At 36.9% G+C, this 18,416-nt stretch overlaps 1 protein-coding gene across 7 annotated transcripts in view; it reads right to left on the bottom strand.

Annotated features, from left to right (window-relative positions):
* The window catches only part of TASP1 (taspase 1), a 253,771-nt gene that overhangs the window by 25,475 nt on the left and 209,880 nt on the right, over positions 1-18,416 (bottom strand). For all 7 annotated transcript variants that reach the window (XM_019635266.1, XM_019635267.1, XM_019635270.1 and 4 more), the window contains one exon: positions 7,832-7,905. In XM_019635266.1, coding sequence (XP_019490811.1) covers positions 7,832-7,905 — 74 coding nt within the window. Of the gene's footprint in view, positions 1-7,831; positions 7,906-18,416 lie in introns of those variants that run through there.

The following is an 18,416-nucleotide window of genomic DNA, read 5'->3' as shown; positions in this document are numbered from 1 at the left end:
CACAGCAATGTAAGAACCTTACAGTTATCTCATTAGCAACGTTATGGCTATGTAATTCCAAATGTACATATTTTAGACCATTTGTCATTGTCCCTCAGGTCACAGACACTCTCTTTAGCTTCTTAAATTCATTTTCCTCTTTGTACTTGTTTGGATCATTTCTATTGACTAGTTCTCAAGTTCACTAAACATACTTTCCACCCGGTCGCTTGTTAAGCCTATCAAATAAATTATTTGTTTCTAACATTGTACTTTTCAATTTACCATCTTCATTTTGTTGTTTCTTTTTATAGTTATCATAGTTATTTTATTGTCATTCTCTGTTAATCCCAATATCTGGGTCATCTGTAGGTAAACTTCTAGTGACTAGTTTTTCTCTTAAACATGAATCACATTTTCCGGCTTCTTCAGAGGACTCATAATTTTTTTTGTATAGCAGACAGTGCATGTAAAAGAACAGTAAATAATATTTAAACTAAATAATATTTACCCTAAGAGAATAACACACCCTTTCCTCTAAGTTAGGACTCAGCCAATCTAATCTCTATTTGAGCTGGTTCTGGTCTTTGTGGTAAGTTTTAGATTAAGTTCACTGTTTGCTAATATTTTGAGATCTGTATCAGCAATTTCCCTTAAATAAAGTCTGGGATCTGAGCCCTGGTGAGACTCTGGAGACTTCTCAGTCTTGTAATCCAGATGCCAGCATTTTAACCATGGGAGATTTCCCTTTGTTTATAGCCAGACACCAATTTTCTGGGATGCTTAGGTATTCTCTGCTCTTGATAACCTCCCCCAGCTTTCAGTGCCATGACATATGTCTCTCAGCTGTCCTGCTCAGCCTGCAGTATTTCTTTGGCCATTGCCATGTATTTGGTAAAAACCCTACACACCTTGATGAGTCACTCTCAGTTCTTTTGCCTTTGGTATGCTTACTTAAAGACATCACAGGGAAGAACTAATGGTGGGTCTAAGACTCACCCTGTAACTTGTCGGGCTTTTCAGAATTTTAATCTGTCACCCAGCTCATATGCTGACATATATAGTTCACTAAAAGTTTGATGGTTTTTACCAATAAAAAAAAGGTTTGATGGTTTGACTTTATATTCAATTTTACTCCCCTTTTTGCTGCTTTGCCAGGAATGAAGCAGCCAAGAGTTTTTTTTTCTCTCCTAGGAAGGGTTTGTCTCTTATTGGAATTTAGTTCATTTAAGTTTTTCTACCATATTCATCTTTTTGGATAGTTTTTTAAAACCTATGGTTTTTATAGTTCATCCAGCTCATTCTCATTGTTGAAAGTAGGAACAACAGCCTCTGATGACTTTCTTCATCCTAATTGGAAGTGAAAGTCTCTTTCTCACATCTTTTGATAACTCCTTCTTATGTACTTCAACTTTTATATAGTCATGAGCCACATAATGAATGACGTTTCAGTCAATGACAGGTCACATATATGATGGTGGCACTATAAAAGCATAATAGAGCTGAAAAAGTCTTATTGCCTATTGATGTTCTAGCCATGTTAATGTCAAAGTGCAACGTATTACTCATGTGTTTGTGTTGATCTGGTGTAAACAAACCTACTGCACTGCCAGTCATATATATAGGTATAGCACAAACAATTATGTATATACAGCACATACTTGGTAATGATAATAAACAACTGCATTGCTGGTTTATGTATTTACTATTCTATATTTTTTAATTGTTATTTAGAGTGTACTTTCTACTTATAAAAAAATTTCTGTAAAACAGTATGCTATGTTACACCAGCAGCAGTCTCTTACATCTTGTGTTTACAGCTTCACTTGACTGCATCATTTTCTCTTTGCCTGATTTAATTTCGTCGTTTCATAAATTTAATGTAGCCTAAGTGTACAGTGTTTATAAAGTCTACAGATGTGTACAGTAATGCCCTAGGCCTTCATAGCCACTCACTGCTTACTCACTGACTCACCCAGAGCAACTTCTAGTCCTGCAAGCTCTATTCATAGTAAGTGCCCTATACAGATGTACCATTTTTTATCTTTTATACTTTATTTTTACTGTACCTTTTCTATATTTAGATACACAAATAGTTACCATTGTACTACAGTATTGCCTACAGTATTCAGTGCAGTAACATGCTATACAGACTTGTAGCCTAGGAGCAGTAGGCTATAACATATAGCCTAGGTGTGTAGTAGGCTATACCATCTAGGTTTGTGTAAGTACACTCTATGATGTTTGCACAACGATGAAATCACCTAAAAATGAATTTCTCAGAATGTGTCCTCATCAATAAGTGGCACACGACTGTGTTCAAGTCTTCTTCCTATGGTTTTATTTGAGAAGTTAAGTCTAAAAAAAGCTCTCAGAAATCTCATCTGTGCTACCCCTTCTAAATAGACACTGAGAATTTTTTTTAAAGCTTCAGAAACTATCTTCATAAAAACAAAACATGGTAGATGCTACACTGGGATCACAAAAATCCAAATGAAAATTGAATAGCAGCATATCTGCTTATGTAATATGGCATGTAGGATTTAAAATTTTGTAGATTGGAAACAAGTATCAGGGGTAAAGGGCCATAATACATTCAATATCCATAAAATATACAATATATACACAATACATGAAGGACTTAATGGGGGTTCAGTCATCTATATTCAGACAGTTACGATTTTGCTTCCTTGTTCCTTCACATACCTTATCCCAGGAAAGACTTCAGACTTATTAAGGTATTTTCACTGTCATTTTACAGATAAGGCCTCTGAAATTCAGAGAGGCAGAGTGATCACACCACGACTCTTGGTGTACAAGGAGTGTAGGGAGAACCCAGGTTCCAACTTCCTGACACCACACCATTCCAATACTTGTTCATGTCAACTGCAAAGCCCAAAAGACTAATCAAATGTGCCACAGAATCCAAGGGTGATATATAACTTTTCATTTGAAAATAATTTCAAAATTACAGAATAGTTCAGGCAACACCCATACGTCCTTCACCCAAGTCCATCTATTGTTAACATTTTGCTCCGTTTGTTTTGAAATTTGCTATCATCTTATCTATCCATCCATCCACATCTTTTTTTCAGAGCCATGGAGAAGTTATTGCACATATCATGGCCCTTTACCCCTAGATACTTCAGTCTGTATTTCCTAAGAGTAAGGATAGTTCCTTACATAACACAGTACAGTTATAACAAATTCAACAATGATACACTTTTTACCACACATATTCCAATTTTGTAAATTGACCTAATAATGCATTTACAGCATTTTTCTCCATCCTGTATAGGATCCAGTCTAGGACAGTTATTGGACTTAATTGCCACAACTCTTTAGTACTTTTAAATCTGCAACATTTCTGCAGCCTTTGTCTTTTAGGACATTGGCATTTTTTAAAGAATACAGTTGACCCCGTTGATAACCAACATCCACTGCTGCCTGAAGAAGGCCACCACCCTTATGCATGGCTGGTAGAAATAAGAACTGCTGCAACCTTTTTGGGCAGCAATTTGATAAAATGTAGCAAAAGCTGTTAAATATATAATTTTTCACCCAGAAACTCCAAGCCTAAGAATAATTTATGCACTAAGATGTTCACTACAGCATTGTGTATAAACAGCCTAAATGCTTAAAAATAGAGAATCAGTTAAGTGAACCATGGTACATTCACACCATAGATACAATAATAGAGAGTGATAAAAAAATCAGATGGACACATATAATTTTCATAATAAAAAAGTAAAATTTGTTTTTTACAAATAAAATGCATTATTTCACTTCTTTAAAACAAGACAAGACAAAAAGAATCCAGTTGACCCTTGAACAGCATGGGGGTTGGGGCACTGACACTCCCTCCACCCCCCCAGGAAATCCAAAATCTGTGTATAACTTTGGCTCCCCCCAAAACTTACCTACTAATAGCCCACTGTTGATGGGAAGTCTTATTGATATATAAACATTGATTAACACAAATTTTGTATGTGATATAACATATATATAATATTCTTACGTAAGCTAGAGAAAAGAAAATGGTAAGAAAATACATTTACAGGGGTCGGCTGAGTAGCTCAGTTGGTTAAGAGCTCGCTCAAGAGTGCGTGCCAGCTCTGAGCAATAGTGGTTCAAGTCCTGGCCCGAGCTGAGCTGCCGCTGAGCTGCCAACAGGTGGCAGGATGGCTCAGCTAAAAAAATAAATAAAAAATACATTTACAGTATTTACTGAAAAAAACCCACTTATAACTGGACCCACACAGTTCACACCCACGTTGTTCAAGGGTCAACTATATAGTCCTTTTTTTCTTTCTTCATAGAATATTCCTCATTTTAGATTTGTCTAATGTTTCCTTGTGATTACATTCATGTTATGCACTTCCACGTGGGTTACTACAAAAGTGATGTGGTGTCTTTCTCAGGTTATCACATCCAGAGGCACATGATGTCCATCTGCTCCTCACTGATGACAATAATTTTGATCATACAGTGAAGTTGTTGCCTGGTTTCTCCATTATATACTTAATATCTTCCCCTATAACTAATAAGAAATCAGTGCGGGAGACACTTCAAGACCACAAAATAGCCTGCTCATCCTCAAAGATGAATTTTTATAATAATATTTTCACTATAGCAACAAAAATTGACCTCTACATAGTAAAAGAAATCTTATTTCACTTATACTTGAATAAGTTCCATGCCACTTTTTTTTTATTAGTTTCAGGTGTACAGAAGAATGCAATAGTTATCCTTTTCACCCCTCACAAAATAACAAACCCCCTCCCAACCATTGTCCTCCCACCCCCGATATCATCCTTATCTATTACAATTCCATTGACTCCATTCCCACTCTTTACTCCACATCCCGTGACTATATGTATATATAATTATAGTTGAAATACAATATTATTCAACATCAGCTTCGGAAATAGTGTGGTGGTCAGACCTCTACACCGTCTATGAAGTGGTCTCCCTAACAAGACATCCATGCCACTTTTAACATCTGTTTTCATTACAGTAGCTCATGCACACTGGTATTTATTAAAAACTATTCACTAACTGCTATCTGGATATGATATGATCAATTTGATTTTTAAATCCAACTGGTATCAATACCCTAATTTTTGTTAAATTAAAAAAAATCTCTCTTTAACTTAGTCTATGGAAGGCTTCTGAAATTAAATGGTATAATTGAAAGCATATTCTATAAAAGAAAAGAAATCTGTAAAAGAACCCACCTCTACTTATTCAAACTATATGTGAATTCTAGTTCCAATGATATTGATTATTATCTAGGCTTTTAAAGCAGTATGATTTTGAATTGAGCTTTAATTCAAGGTCTTAACTTGGATTAAACATAGTTAGCTTACATAAAATGTTCAAATGACCAGATGGCTTTAGTTTCTGAGTTTGGTAACAAGCACAAAGAAGGCAATTTTTGGAGGGAGAGAAAAAAAGAAAAAAAAAAAACATTTTAAGAAATACTTTTTCAGTTAATTTTTTTTTAAGACGCCTTCTTTCTCATTTTGCTACGACAGTTCTCAACATTATGTGAGAGCATGTTTTACAAACCAGTCATCACGCTGAACAATTATGCCACTAATTCAACAATTCTTTTACAGAGGTCAGGAAACCAGGGGGGTAGGCCAAGGGCTTACTGTCTTAAAAAGAATATAAACTTTGCTATAGCCTCCTTTCTCTTTTGAGCCCAGCTACTCATCTTTAACTTCATCTTATTTGCAACATAGTAAAATCCCAGCCTTTATCACAGAAGAGATGGGTTTTTTTTTAATTTTTGTTTTGTTTTTGTTTTTTTTGATCAATAGAATTCAGCAGCCAAATCATTAGTATTTTGGTTTTCTTTTCTTTTTCTGTTTTTTTTTGGAAAGGATTTGTAGCCACAGGCTCAAAGGAGGAAGAAAGGGAGAGGGATTAACTCTCTGCAAAGAAGGTCAAAAACATAATTTCCAAGCGAGGCAAGAGGAGCAGCTGTATCTGTTGGCCTAATCAAGACTACCAGCTGGAGAATTTACCAGCAATATGAAAACCATGTCCACCAGATGTCAAGCAATGCAACTGGAAGCTAAACGTCTCTGGGCTCAATGCAGGACTCTCCCCTCTCTTTACCACCCATATTTCATGTTAAATAGTAAGGTGTCTTCCACAGGCCACCAGCAGGGATAACGAGAACATTTCCGCACAAGGCACTTAATAACATGGCCATACCCCACCAAACTGGCTTCAGTGTAGAGGTCCACCTCATACAATGTTCTTTTGTTAAAAAAAGTAATTTTAGCTCAGAGTCAACATGGAAGGGGTGAGAGAAACATAAATGGCTACAAGCCATTCTTGTGCAAGGATTTTTGTGGCGTATTAAGCTTATTTTATATTTGGGAACCATTTTGTCATTGGGAAGAAAAGAATGTTCTGAAAATATTTACTTGAATAACCATTTTCCACTCATTCTTAAATCTGTACTGTTCAATATGGTAGCCACTAGCCACATAAGGCTATTTGAATTTAAACTAGCTAAAATTTAAAGTTCTGTTCCTCGGGCATACTAGCCACATTTCAAGTGCTTAATAGTCACATATGGTTAGTGGCTATCCTATTGGGTAACACGATATAAATCTAAAATATTTCTATCATCACAGAAAATTCTATTTATTAGATAGTGTTGCTCTAAACCTGTAAATCAGCCGTGAATGGGCAATTATAATTTCCGTCTCCATGTACTATGAAATAAAGCAACCTTTATGCATACTCTTATAAAATAAGTCTACTGATAAAATACGAATCTTGCATTAGGTGACGGTGATACAAAGAGGGAGAGCTCGTTATTAGTTTCACGATGTAAGCCAGTCCTCGTCTGATGAAACGTACTTGTATGCTGTACTCACAGAAGCCCTGTGAAGCTGGATAATGTACAGAGGCCAGTCTGGATGGGTTATATGACAAGTAGGCAGTTAACTATGCTTTCTTACATGTATCCTTAATTACTTAATGACTCAATCAATCTATATCACACCGTTTATATCAGAAGTTTCCCTATTTATATTTTCAAATGTGCAAAACAAATCATGTCCTTTAAAAAAGAGTCTGCCCAACTTCACAGATTCACAAATGAGGCACTTTAATGCCAAGTAAGCAGCATACGCCACAGCTGTTTCTAAAAGTTTTATGAACAAGAAGAACTTGAAGCCAGCATAAAATAAAGTCCACCCATTATATTTCTTACTCCCAGCTCACCCACTGAGTTCAGGGAAGACGAGCAACTCAAGAGGTGCTGCGTGGATGTCTATGTGATTCCTGTGACTCACTGAGGGACATGTGCCATGGGCACGTGACACACAGGGCACAGACCTTTGACTCTGTGCATGAGGACACCACGGCAGGGCATGCCAAAACGCACCAGAGCATGAGCCAGGTCACACTGCAAGTATGTCAGCCACCTTTGCCCTCACATGTACAGGACCCACTCCAGGCCTCGGCTTCTTTATCTATCCCGACACTCCTTGCACAATCGTCCAGTCCTGACAGCCCATCAGCTTCGCTCCCCTTTCCTCGTCCCAATTCCAGGTTCCTCTCTTCCAATTATTCACAATGGACAAAGCAGAACAAGATGAAATGAAAAGTTTTTCTGTAATCCTTCCTGCTCCGTCCATCATCAAAAGCATAAAAGACCGACTGTTTCTCTTTGGGATCATTAACTGTTGTTAATCAGATTCTCATAAAGATCACAGAGCTACTTCCCAAGAGAGGCTGAAAAACTCCATTCGTATCAACTCAGCCTGTAAGAGGTTCATGCAATGGCTGCAAGGTTTTCAGGTTATGCCCCAGATTTCCCGCTTACCTTGGCTTTCCCATCCTGGGCTGACATATATCCAACACACATGCTCTCTGTTGTGTGGCTCCACAGAAATTCCACTGCCATGGAAGAGAACACAAATAGGCACATTCAGATCACAGATGGCAAATAAATCTTTGCTTTTTAATAGAACAGTTAAAGATAGCTTTATACTTAACACACTCAGTTCCCTACTTTCCATTTGCTCCTTCATAAATGTCAAGATGATTTAGTACTCAAAACTGTGTAATGCCATTTACTGTGAAATGAAAAATGTATTTCTTTCTTGTCAAAACTTATGATTATTACATGTAAAATAAATGCTCTTCTGTTTGAAACTTGTAACATTAAAGACACACACGTGCACACACACACTCATATATACAGTACACAGTGATTTAATAAATGTAATATTCCATAACGTAGTTTCCTTTAATACACACACACACATACACACACACATGTCTTGGTTTCTAAATACCATTCTGCATGAAAAGAAATCAGGATTCCTTGAAGAAATGTCAATTTCAGGGCTGGGGCAGAGAAAATATAAAATAAATCTGGAACATCTTGTGCCAGAAAGTAAGGCAGTGTTTAAAGAGTGACAAGGACTTATCAAAAGGAACAGGGGTCAGCCTGAAGGAGCTCTTGCTGGCCAAATCTGTGTCAACTGACGTACCAAAATACATAATAATAGTAATGAATTATTGCCACTGACCAAAATGAGAACCAATGGGCCTACACTAATGCAAACAAACAAATTAATAAAGAAACAGAGAGGAAGAGAAAACTCTTCCTTGAAGCGGAATGCCACCTAATACAGAAAAATAATAAAGTTATAAACCACCATGGTTGCTAAAATTAGTAAAAATTTGAAGAGAAACAGGCTATTTCATATTCTCAAAGTATCTCTCCACAAAATTCTTATTAAATATAAAGGGGGAAATGGACTCCACTTTAGGCCAATGATCGAGCCTAACATCACCAGTTAGGGGGCAGACAAATCAACACAATGTGACTCCTCATAAGACACTGTGAGACTCACCACCACTTCTGTGGTGTTCTTGCCAAAAACGCAGAAGGAGGATTACATGAGGAAACACCATACAAACCTGATAGGGGAGCATTACTAAATAGGTGGTTTAAAATTCAAAAGAATCAGGCTGGCCGAGTGGCACACTGGTTAAGAGTTGGCTTGGGACCCCAGCTCTGAGCAGCAAGGCCCGGTTCGGATCCCACATGAGGGCCAGTGACACTGCGCCCTCTACAGCTAAGATAGTGAACAACAGCTCGTCCTGGAGCTGGGCTGTGGTAAGGTGCCAGTGATGGCATAGGCTGCAGCCCCTCCTGCAGTGGGCTGCCATGAGCTACTGTGAGCGGCCGGCAGCTGGCGTGAGCGGCTGTCCAATGGCTGGTGACTGATCTGACTCACCCAGGAAGAGCGCAATGATAATACCAACATGGACCAGTAAAGCGACGTCCTCCACAACTAGACTGAAGAACAAAAGGACAGCAACTTGTCTGTTCCCCTTCCCGGATTCCCCAGTGCTGTTCCCCTCCCCCAATTCCCCAATAAAATCTTTAAAAAAAAATTCAAAAGAGTCAAAGTAAAAAAATACAAAGTTGAGAAACTGTTCCCATTTCAAAGAGACAAAGGACACATGACAACTAAATGCAATGTGTCATCCTGGACTGGATCCTGGACTAGGGAAAGAGGGTATGTTATAAGAGACATTACTGAGACAATTGATGGGACTTTGAAAAGAGACTATGGATTCGATAATAGTGCTGTAGCAATATTAAATTTTATGATTTTGATATCTGTATGTGATTGTTTAGAAAAATGACCTTGTTCTTAAGAAACACATACTGAAGTATTAGGGGTAAAGACCCCTGAAATCTCCTTGGTTCAGAAATAATATACCTCTGTGTGTGTGTGTGTGTGTGTGTCTGTGTGTGTGTGTGTCTAAAGGGAAGACAGAGGGAAGCAGGAAGTAATGGCAAAGTAATTGGGGGGAAATGAAAGCAATGGATGAATCTGGGTAGTGGAATTATGGGTGTCCCTTGTACTTTTCTGTAAGTTTGAAATTATAGCTAACTTAAAAGTTACAAAAAGAAAAATTCACAAACATACAGAGCTTCACCTTCAAGTATACACTTTTAAAATTCTCAGTTTTTTTAAAGGCATTTTTTTTAAGTTTTGAGGCACTTCTCCAACAAAAATTTCAAAAGTCCCTGATAATGAAACTGCATTGCTCAACACTAAACCCTCTGGGTCCCAGGCCATCCATCTGTTTATATCTCTGAGCTAATTAAGCCTGAAGACAAGTGTTTGAGTTGAGACACAACTGTGGGATCAGTGATCCTAGACTCTGAAGGTTTTGCCAGACATGTGGGGAAGAAAGAAGCAGTAAGGGACAAAATTGAGTTCCTCAGATACATGGCTCATTCCCTCATCATTAATTAATTATCAAACCTGCCAACCTGCTCAACAGACGCTCTGCTGAAGAGTGCAGGAAAACAGTGTCACGCAATGAAGCAAGTTCTCTTCACCAGATGTTTTTTCTTCCTCACACATCTCCTTTGAACTTCAAAAATCTTGAAGTCCAGAGCAAGGTCTGGGATATTCTAAATTGCCTAATAGAGCAAAGGCGCTCAAGTCTCACTGAGTTTCCCTAGAGTAGTGACAATGCACTTGTATTTATAAATACAAAGTTAAGGCATTCCTAAAACTGTGACTTCCCCTTATGCCCCGAATGTTACAGTGGTAACTGCTCATACAGTCAGTCTAATCATGAAAGTGAAGGATAAAAACATTACATTTTATTTTTTTTAAGACACAATTTGGGTGATGTTAAACTGCATTGTTCTCTCTAAAAATGTGGCCTGCTTTAAGGAAATGCAATTTATAAAAAATTTAGATTTACAAAACAATAAATTGGAAATACTGATTCAAGACATTAAATGTTTTTTATTGAAGGGTTTTCAATAAAGTTACTAGATATAGAGTTTACGTGTCCTTAAAGAAAGTAACTCAATGTCTAGAAATTCAGTCTTCACTCTTCGCAAACCAAAAAAAATATGAGGTGAATTGTGCTGACACATCGTTTTCAATATCAACAATTCAAATCAGTATATCGTGATCAGTTCAGTGTATAGCTAGTTCAGGCTAGCTTGAGAAACTCAGCAAAAATTGTCTACAATTTAAATTATAGAATGCTTTTGAAAAATACCCCGATTTTATTTCTTTCAGTGCCTGTGTTAACAAACTATTTCTTGGTGGAGGGCTTCAGAGACGCAGGAGCGGGAGGAACTGACATTCAGAATCTGTCATCCGGCAGGCACCGCCTTTTGTAGCAGAGCTCAAAGCCTGGATGGGGAACCTGAGGCTCACAGAAAGCAAGTTACAAGGCCTAGGTCATTTTAGTAAGTGCACAAACTGCAATTAAAACTGGACTTTTAGATTCCTAAACCTGTGATCTTCCATCGTTCTATTACTCTGACATTTACTCAGCTTGAAAAGAAGAACTTATAATTAGTGTTGCATGCTGGCGGTGCCAAAAAAATATATATACATGACTTATATTCATCTTTTGTTATCGGTATATATTAAGTATTACAATTTTAATACAGTTTTTTTTCCTCTTTTAAAATGTGTGTACATTTTTTTGACACTCTCTGTATTATGAGGATTAAATTTCTTACAAACACCAAAGGACCACACATCAAACACAACTCTTAAATATTTCTTAAGGAAAGCTTTTAAAACTATAACAAAATCCAGAGGCCATAAAAGACAAGATCAATATATTTGACTACATCAAAAAATGTTTATAGTATTTTCTTTGCCGTGTAGGAAAAAAAGATCAAGAGACAAATGACAAACTAGGGAAATATTTGCAATTCCCGGCATAGAAAAAGGACTAATTTTCTTAATATATAAAGATCTGCTACAAATCAATAAGAAAAAGATAAATATCCAAAGAGAAAGCAAAAAGGATATGAACAAAAGAGAATATGAATGGCTCTAAAACACAAAATGATATTCTACATTTGCCTACTAAAAGAAATGCAAATTAAAACCACAAGATACCATTATTCACCTATCAGGTTATCAGATATCAAAGGGTTTGAAACAACGTTTTTTGTTAGCTGGGGGTGAAGAAAGCACTCTTATATAATGATGGTGGGAATATGGCCATTTGGAAATACATTCTTGCAGTTTGTGGCAGTTATGTTCTATAAGGTCACCATGACCACTGAATTAGCAAATATGGAGCTATTGCTCCTGCAAGCCTCTGCTCACATTTTCAATCTGTAAGTAACCTTACTTTATGTGTGTTTCTGTTAAAGACATGTTATTTAATATATATTTCTTATAATTAATTATATAGCAGTATTTCTTTATAATAAAACACTAACCAAGAAAAGTATAATTCTTCCTGATGGATAATCTGTCCATGAATTTCTTTGGCTTTCAGCCTTACAACAATGTTGTCTCCTAGATTATTTTTATTGGCAATCGTCTCATGAATCCGTAAGTTTAGCTACTGTTCCAGCTTTTCCATGGCTTCAATATGCACCATAGATGTTACTTTAGCAGCTTCTGGAGCAGCATACTGATCGGTAAACTTCTTCTTCCTTTTTCTGGATGTACAGTATTGTTGGTTCATTATCTTTGAACTCAAGGCCAATAGCACTCTAACTCTTGCCTGAATAGAGCTTATTCAACATGTACATTTTCTCCACAAGACACCACAACCTCCTTGCACTTAGGAAAACTAGATAGCTTTTCAGCACTATGCTTGGAGGCCACTTTTAACAAGCAAGATCAATAAAAAGCACAAAATGGGACACTAAATAAGCCACCAAAAGGACACTTATTTACAGGAAGAGAGCTGAGATAAGAAGGCAGAGCATCACCTTAGTTGGGACTGTATCAGGCAACTCAAATTTCTCACCACTCTGCACATGCCCACAAATGACTGTGAAAGTGCCAGGAGTACTGATTTTGAGATTATAAATAAATTTCAGCAAGTAGGAAAATTAACAAATATGGAATCCGCAAATAGTGAAGATTGACTGCAGTTATATGACATACCCTTTGACCCAGCAATTATACTTCTAGTTATTTATCCTACAGGTGCCTTTAATGTATGAAATGACTTCTTCACAAAGCTATGCATTAAAGTAGTTTTAATTAGGAAGAAACTAGAAATAGCTTAATTGTCGATTGGTGGGAGTATATATATATATATATATATATATATATATATATATAAACTATGATAGTCTATACAATGGATTACTATGCAACAATAAAAACAAAGAAGGAAGCTCTACCCGGGTGACATGGAACCATCAAATTAAGCGTTTTTCAAACTTTTTGACCGTGAACCACAGTGAAACAAAAACAAAACAAAAAGCCCGATGTGAACTGTCACAAAACACACACATTTCTTTATAAATGAAATTTCATGAAAGAATATTTACCATTATACTTGCATTTGGTCTATTCTATTAGGTTCTTTATATTCTATCCATTGCATTTAAGAGACTGTGCTTGTGACTCACTAAATTGACTTTAGGTCTTATTAACATGATATACTCTGGTTTGAAAAAACACTAATCTGCAAGATACATAGTTCAATATAAAAGGTGGAGAATGATATATAGAGATGGTGCTGCCATTTTTGTTAAAGAAAATAAAAGGGCATCATGGATGAACATGTTTGTGAATACATGGGATCTCTCTGGAAGAATATTTTAGGAACTGGCAGCAGTGGTTGCTACTGCAGAGGGAACTGATTGATTCTTCACCATATAGCCCCTCTGAAACTTCTGAATTTTGTCCTGTTTTTATTTATTTTCTATTTTTAAAAAATGTCCCTAGGATGGCCGGCCGAGTGGCATGATGGTTAAGAACTGGCTTGGGATGCCAGAGAGGGCCCTGGTTCGGATCCCACATATGAGGGCCAGTGACACTGCCCTCTAAACTAAGATGCTGAACAACAGTTCAACCTGGAGCTGGGCTGCCTTGAGTCGCCCGCCGGTGACGGCATAGGCTGCAGCCCCTGCTGCAGTGGGTTGTCATGGGCTACCGTGTGTAGCCAGCAGCCAGCGTGAGCGGCCAGCAGCCGCAGTGAGCGGCCGTCCAGAAGCCGGCGACTGATCTGCCTCGCCCAGGAAGAGCGCAATGATGGTGCCAACTTGGGCCAGTGAAGCAACGTCCTCCACAACTAGATTGAAGAACAAAAAAACGACAGCAACTTGTCTGTTCCCCTTCCCCCAATTCCCCAGCACTGTTCCCATCCCCCAATTCCCCAATAAAAAATCTTAAAAAAAAAAAGTCCCTAGGAATCTCAATGACCTTGTTAATCTATATTATCTATGAAGAATTAACTTATTCCCTGTTTAAATTATGAGAGTCTGAACAGCTGAAATTTGATGAAATGAGATGTTAGAATATATTGTTAATTGTCCTTCATGAGAATGCTTTATTATGTGAAACTGGTCTATGCTTTTAAATTGTTTCATGTCTCATTACTAAAACATGATCAAACCTTATGAAGGGCCATGAATAAGTCCCTACTTACATTTATACTGGGCACATATATTTAGGGCAAAGCCTGTGATCCATTAGAAATAAAAAAAAAAGTCAAAACCTATATAAGTTTTTATAAATGGTTAGAAAATGATTATTTGCCTCAAGGGTAAAGTTTATCTCACAAAAAACTTTCAAAACTGTTTAAGTCCTGATTTATAATTAAAACCCAGTAAAGAGTAGTACAAAGTTTGCTCAAACACAGTTACACAGAGAAAAAGTTAATATTTCAATAAAAATTAATGAACATTTCTTACCATCGTGATATCGAGAAATATATAACTGGTTTCTTCATTTTAGGGACTAAATCTGAAATTGTTCCAAACACTAAAAATTAGAGTTTATAGTAACAGTATTAAAAGCAATTCTAATAATAATACAGCAAACCAGGCAGATGCTACATCATAGTATTACGATTTTTCCATATGTAATTATTACATATAGGGGACCATAAACTCAAGCAACCAGCAGAGCAAATGAATGGCCTGGAGTGACAGGTCTGAGCCTGTGAAAGCACTATCTATAACAACAGCCTTTGGTGTGGTCATGCTGAAGCATTATTTCCTCTTAGAGAAGCTCCGGCCTTTCGGTAATGACCATGTTCCTTTGGTAGTGGCCCATGACTATTTACACCTCAATTACTGATTTGAGAAGGCTTTTGTTTTTTAAAAAGCCAAAGCCAGAGATGATGAAGCTACTACTGGAAATGCCCAGACCATGAAAAGCTCTCCATCAGAAAACATTAAGAACACCCAAAGTCATGCTAAGATAATTTCCCGAATGGGTTTTACACGTGAAAGGTGGACACAGGAAATTAATTGGCAGGATTCTTCCCCACCAAGTGGCTTCACAACACATCACCTCACACAAGCATGGCGTGAAAGAAGTTTAACACTACTGATCCTGTTCCAGTGCTAGAGAATGTGTCAGGCGGGGCTGTGCTATACACGTGCTCCACGAGAGCGACAGGTCAATGATATTGCAGGGACATTCAGGCTGTATTTGTACGTACTCTTGGAGGCCAGCCTTTCTGGAGAGTTGTATCGAGTGCTTTGCAGCAAATGAGTTCGCCTATGGGTATAATGTCCAAGAGCAGTTCTACTTCAGTCTTAGTATCCCTCCAATATAGGAGACAGCCTTTAGCCCTAATGCAAGGCTTTGCTTCCTAGTGACATTTCAATCACCACCTTCACAGGTTACTATTAGAGCTGCAAGCTACCTCTTGTATGATTCTCCCCCCAGGGTACCTTTTTCTCCCTCAAAATGATTCACGTGTCATCCAGTTTCAATTAAGTCAAACAAACTTTCCTTTCCAGGACTGCAAGCAAGTTTTTTCTAACCAAACAGTTTCTCTTTTTTGACCAGCGAGAAGCCCTCAGTCACCCTTAAAAAAAATTGTTGTTCTCCAATTGTTAACAACCCCCAGCTGCACTGGCTCCCGCACCCATTTAAAACTTCTCTGCCTGGCTTCACATCCCAGACTTTCTTGCAAGGAAAACAGAACTCTAAAATCAGAACTGTCTTGGACTGGGCAGTTGCCAAGTCAGCTGCTGCTCCTTAGCCTTAGATTGAATCACTTACCCTAGGACATTTTGCACAGTGCTTAAGTTACTCCTTATTGGATAAAGATAAATTCATTTTTAAAATGAAAAGAATGATGAACAGCCTCCTCTTATCTCTGTAGAGTCCTCCCACCCCCACACTGTGTTAGGTTCTTTATAACCCAATAGTGGGTTCATACAAGGATGCTTTACTGTCCTGACATGGAATCCTTAAGATTCATATAATGTATGTCCCATTATGGTCATGAAGTAGCTTTGAGTTGGCTTGCTTCCCTAAAAAACTTTCACCACTGAACTGTCTTGGGAGGGCTGAGGATAGAGTTCTATAGAGGCCCAGTTACACTAAGCCAAAAAAATAATTATGCTCTCTTTCCAAGGCTCACTCTGATTTGTTCAAGATTAAAGAAGGATGATGACTAAAAAAGAAGAGAGGGATGTGGGTCAAATAGTAATACAAGTCCCAAAGGACATTTCAATTCTCTTCCTGTTTTATCATTTTATTGTATTAGGAACTGCCGGAAATAGGGGCCACTAGCTGGGGCTTGGAAGTTCTCTGCTGAAAAGAAAAGCATTCAGTGAAACAAGTTTTATTGAAACATGATTTCATTCATTCAGCAAATATTTTTTTAGGATTTATTTCATGCTAGGGTGATCTCTATTACCCTTTGAGCAGATGAAAATTGACTATAAAACTTGTCAAAATGTTTTTCTGAGAGTTTAAGGAGAACCACAGTAATAAGAATTACATAATCACTAGAATTCTATTCATAAATCTTTGTATTCTTTATTTCAGATGGAAATTTTTGTGGCCAAAAAAAAAAAAACCTACATGGTTAGATTATAGCTAGAACTATACTTATGGTGGAAAAGAAAATTACAGATGAAAAATTATTTCCAATTTTTAAAAAGTATATTAGTGATAGTTAAGGAGAGAAAAGTTCTGTTTTAAATCAAACAAAACCAATTATAGCTACTTGTAATCAACATCTTTGTTTTAAAAATAAAAACTAATTCTGAATTATATCAACTTCAGAGTACTACCTCAACAGATTAATCCAACTCATTGTTGAAGTTGAAATATCATGTCTGCCTTATTCACTTTGCCTCTAATAAAAAATTACTCAACTTGCTTCTTTCCAAGGGTCACTTAACATTTTCACTGCGACGTTCGTCTATCGTCGAATGATATTTCCTTGCTGCTGACTGCAGCGTTCTACTTTACCCTACAAGTTCAGTGTTCCAGAAAGGAAGCTTAGGAAAACAGATGTACATTTTTCTGTATTTTTGTGTTTTTCAAGAATGAATAACAGGAAATTTTTGTACCTTAAAGTAATCATTTATTTTAATAAAACGTAGCACCTTAACTGTATTTACCTAAAAATATAAATAATGTAATTATTTTCTGTAGACTTTTGACCCATTTTGGAGAACAAACTTGAAATCAATTAATGCAGTGAAAAGGTTAAATAAGAACCCAAATGCCAGCCCTATCTCTTAAGACTATAGTAAAGCAATCCCAAAGCATTGCTGAGGCACTAAAGAAATAAGCTTTCAACCATGACACTGGGCCATTTTATAGAACAAAGTTTTAGTTATATTTTTAAGACAAGCTATTAAAATCAGATAAATATCTGTAAGTACCTCTTTGCCCACTATTGGCCTAATAGCTAATTTGCCTTCTCTTTGAGGGTTATTTTTATGATTGTGTGAGCCCAGCAGAATGCTTAGTCGTAAGTGCTCATGGTGGCATGTGCCATGAAATGGAAATGAGTGATATTGCTGAGGCCCCAAAAATGAAGCTCCTTTGAAGTGTTTACACACGCTCACCAAATTTTTAATGCCAGTAAAACCAAAAGGTGGTTTTGAATTTTAACTTAAAGTAAAATGACATTTTATCTTTTTAATGTTCCAGGAAGCATCAATTCAATCTAACATTTTTTAATCTTTAAACCAAAGCTAGGTTTTCTATAAGTGACAAAAAGAGTATTGCATAAATAATTTTGCCTGTTCTGAAAAGGGGGGGTGGGGTGGGAAATGACACATTTAAGTTCTAACAGCAACTGAAGAACAGTTTGATCTGATAGAGCTAAGTCTAAAAATGATAAAGGAACTCATTATCCTTTCAGTTAATTATGTAAGAAACTGCAAAAACTTTCAAAGAAGAAATCATATGATATATTCTTTATATAAAGTGCAGACAGGCCCACATGGGGCCTTCAAGGATATGGGTAATGGGCAATTTCTTAAGCTGGGTGGCAGGCCCACAGGTGTTCATTTTATTATTATCCTTTATAACTTACAAATATATTACATTCTTCTTTTAAAAATATATGAAACATTTCATAGTAATGATGAAAAAACATGGGAAAAGGGAGTAGCTGGACAATTAGAAACAATATCATGTATAAAATTTAATTCTCAGCAT

The sequence above is a fragment of the Hipposideros armiger genome, unplaced genomic scaffold (assembly GCF_001890085.2).
Source record: "Hipposideros armiger isolate ML-2016 unplaced genomic scaffold, ASM189008v1 scaffold_20, whole genome shotgun sequence".
Lineage (NCBI taxonomy): Eukaryota > Metazoa > Chordata > Mammalia > Chiroptera > Hipposideridae > Hipposideros > Hipposideros armiger.
Note: the sequence above shows the minus strand (reverse complement) of the source record. Positions and strands in the feature narration are given on the sequence as shown.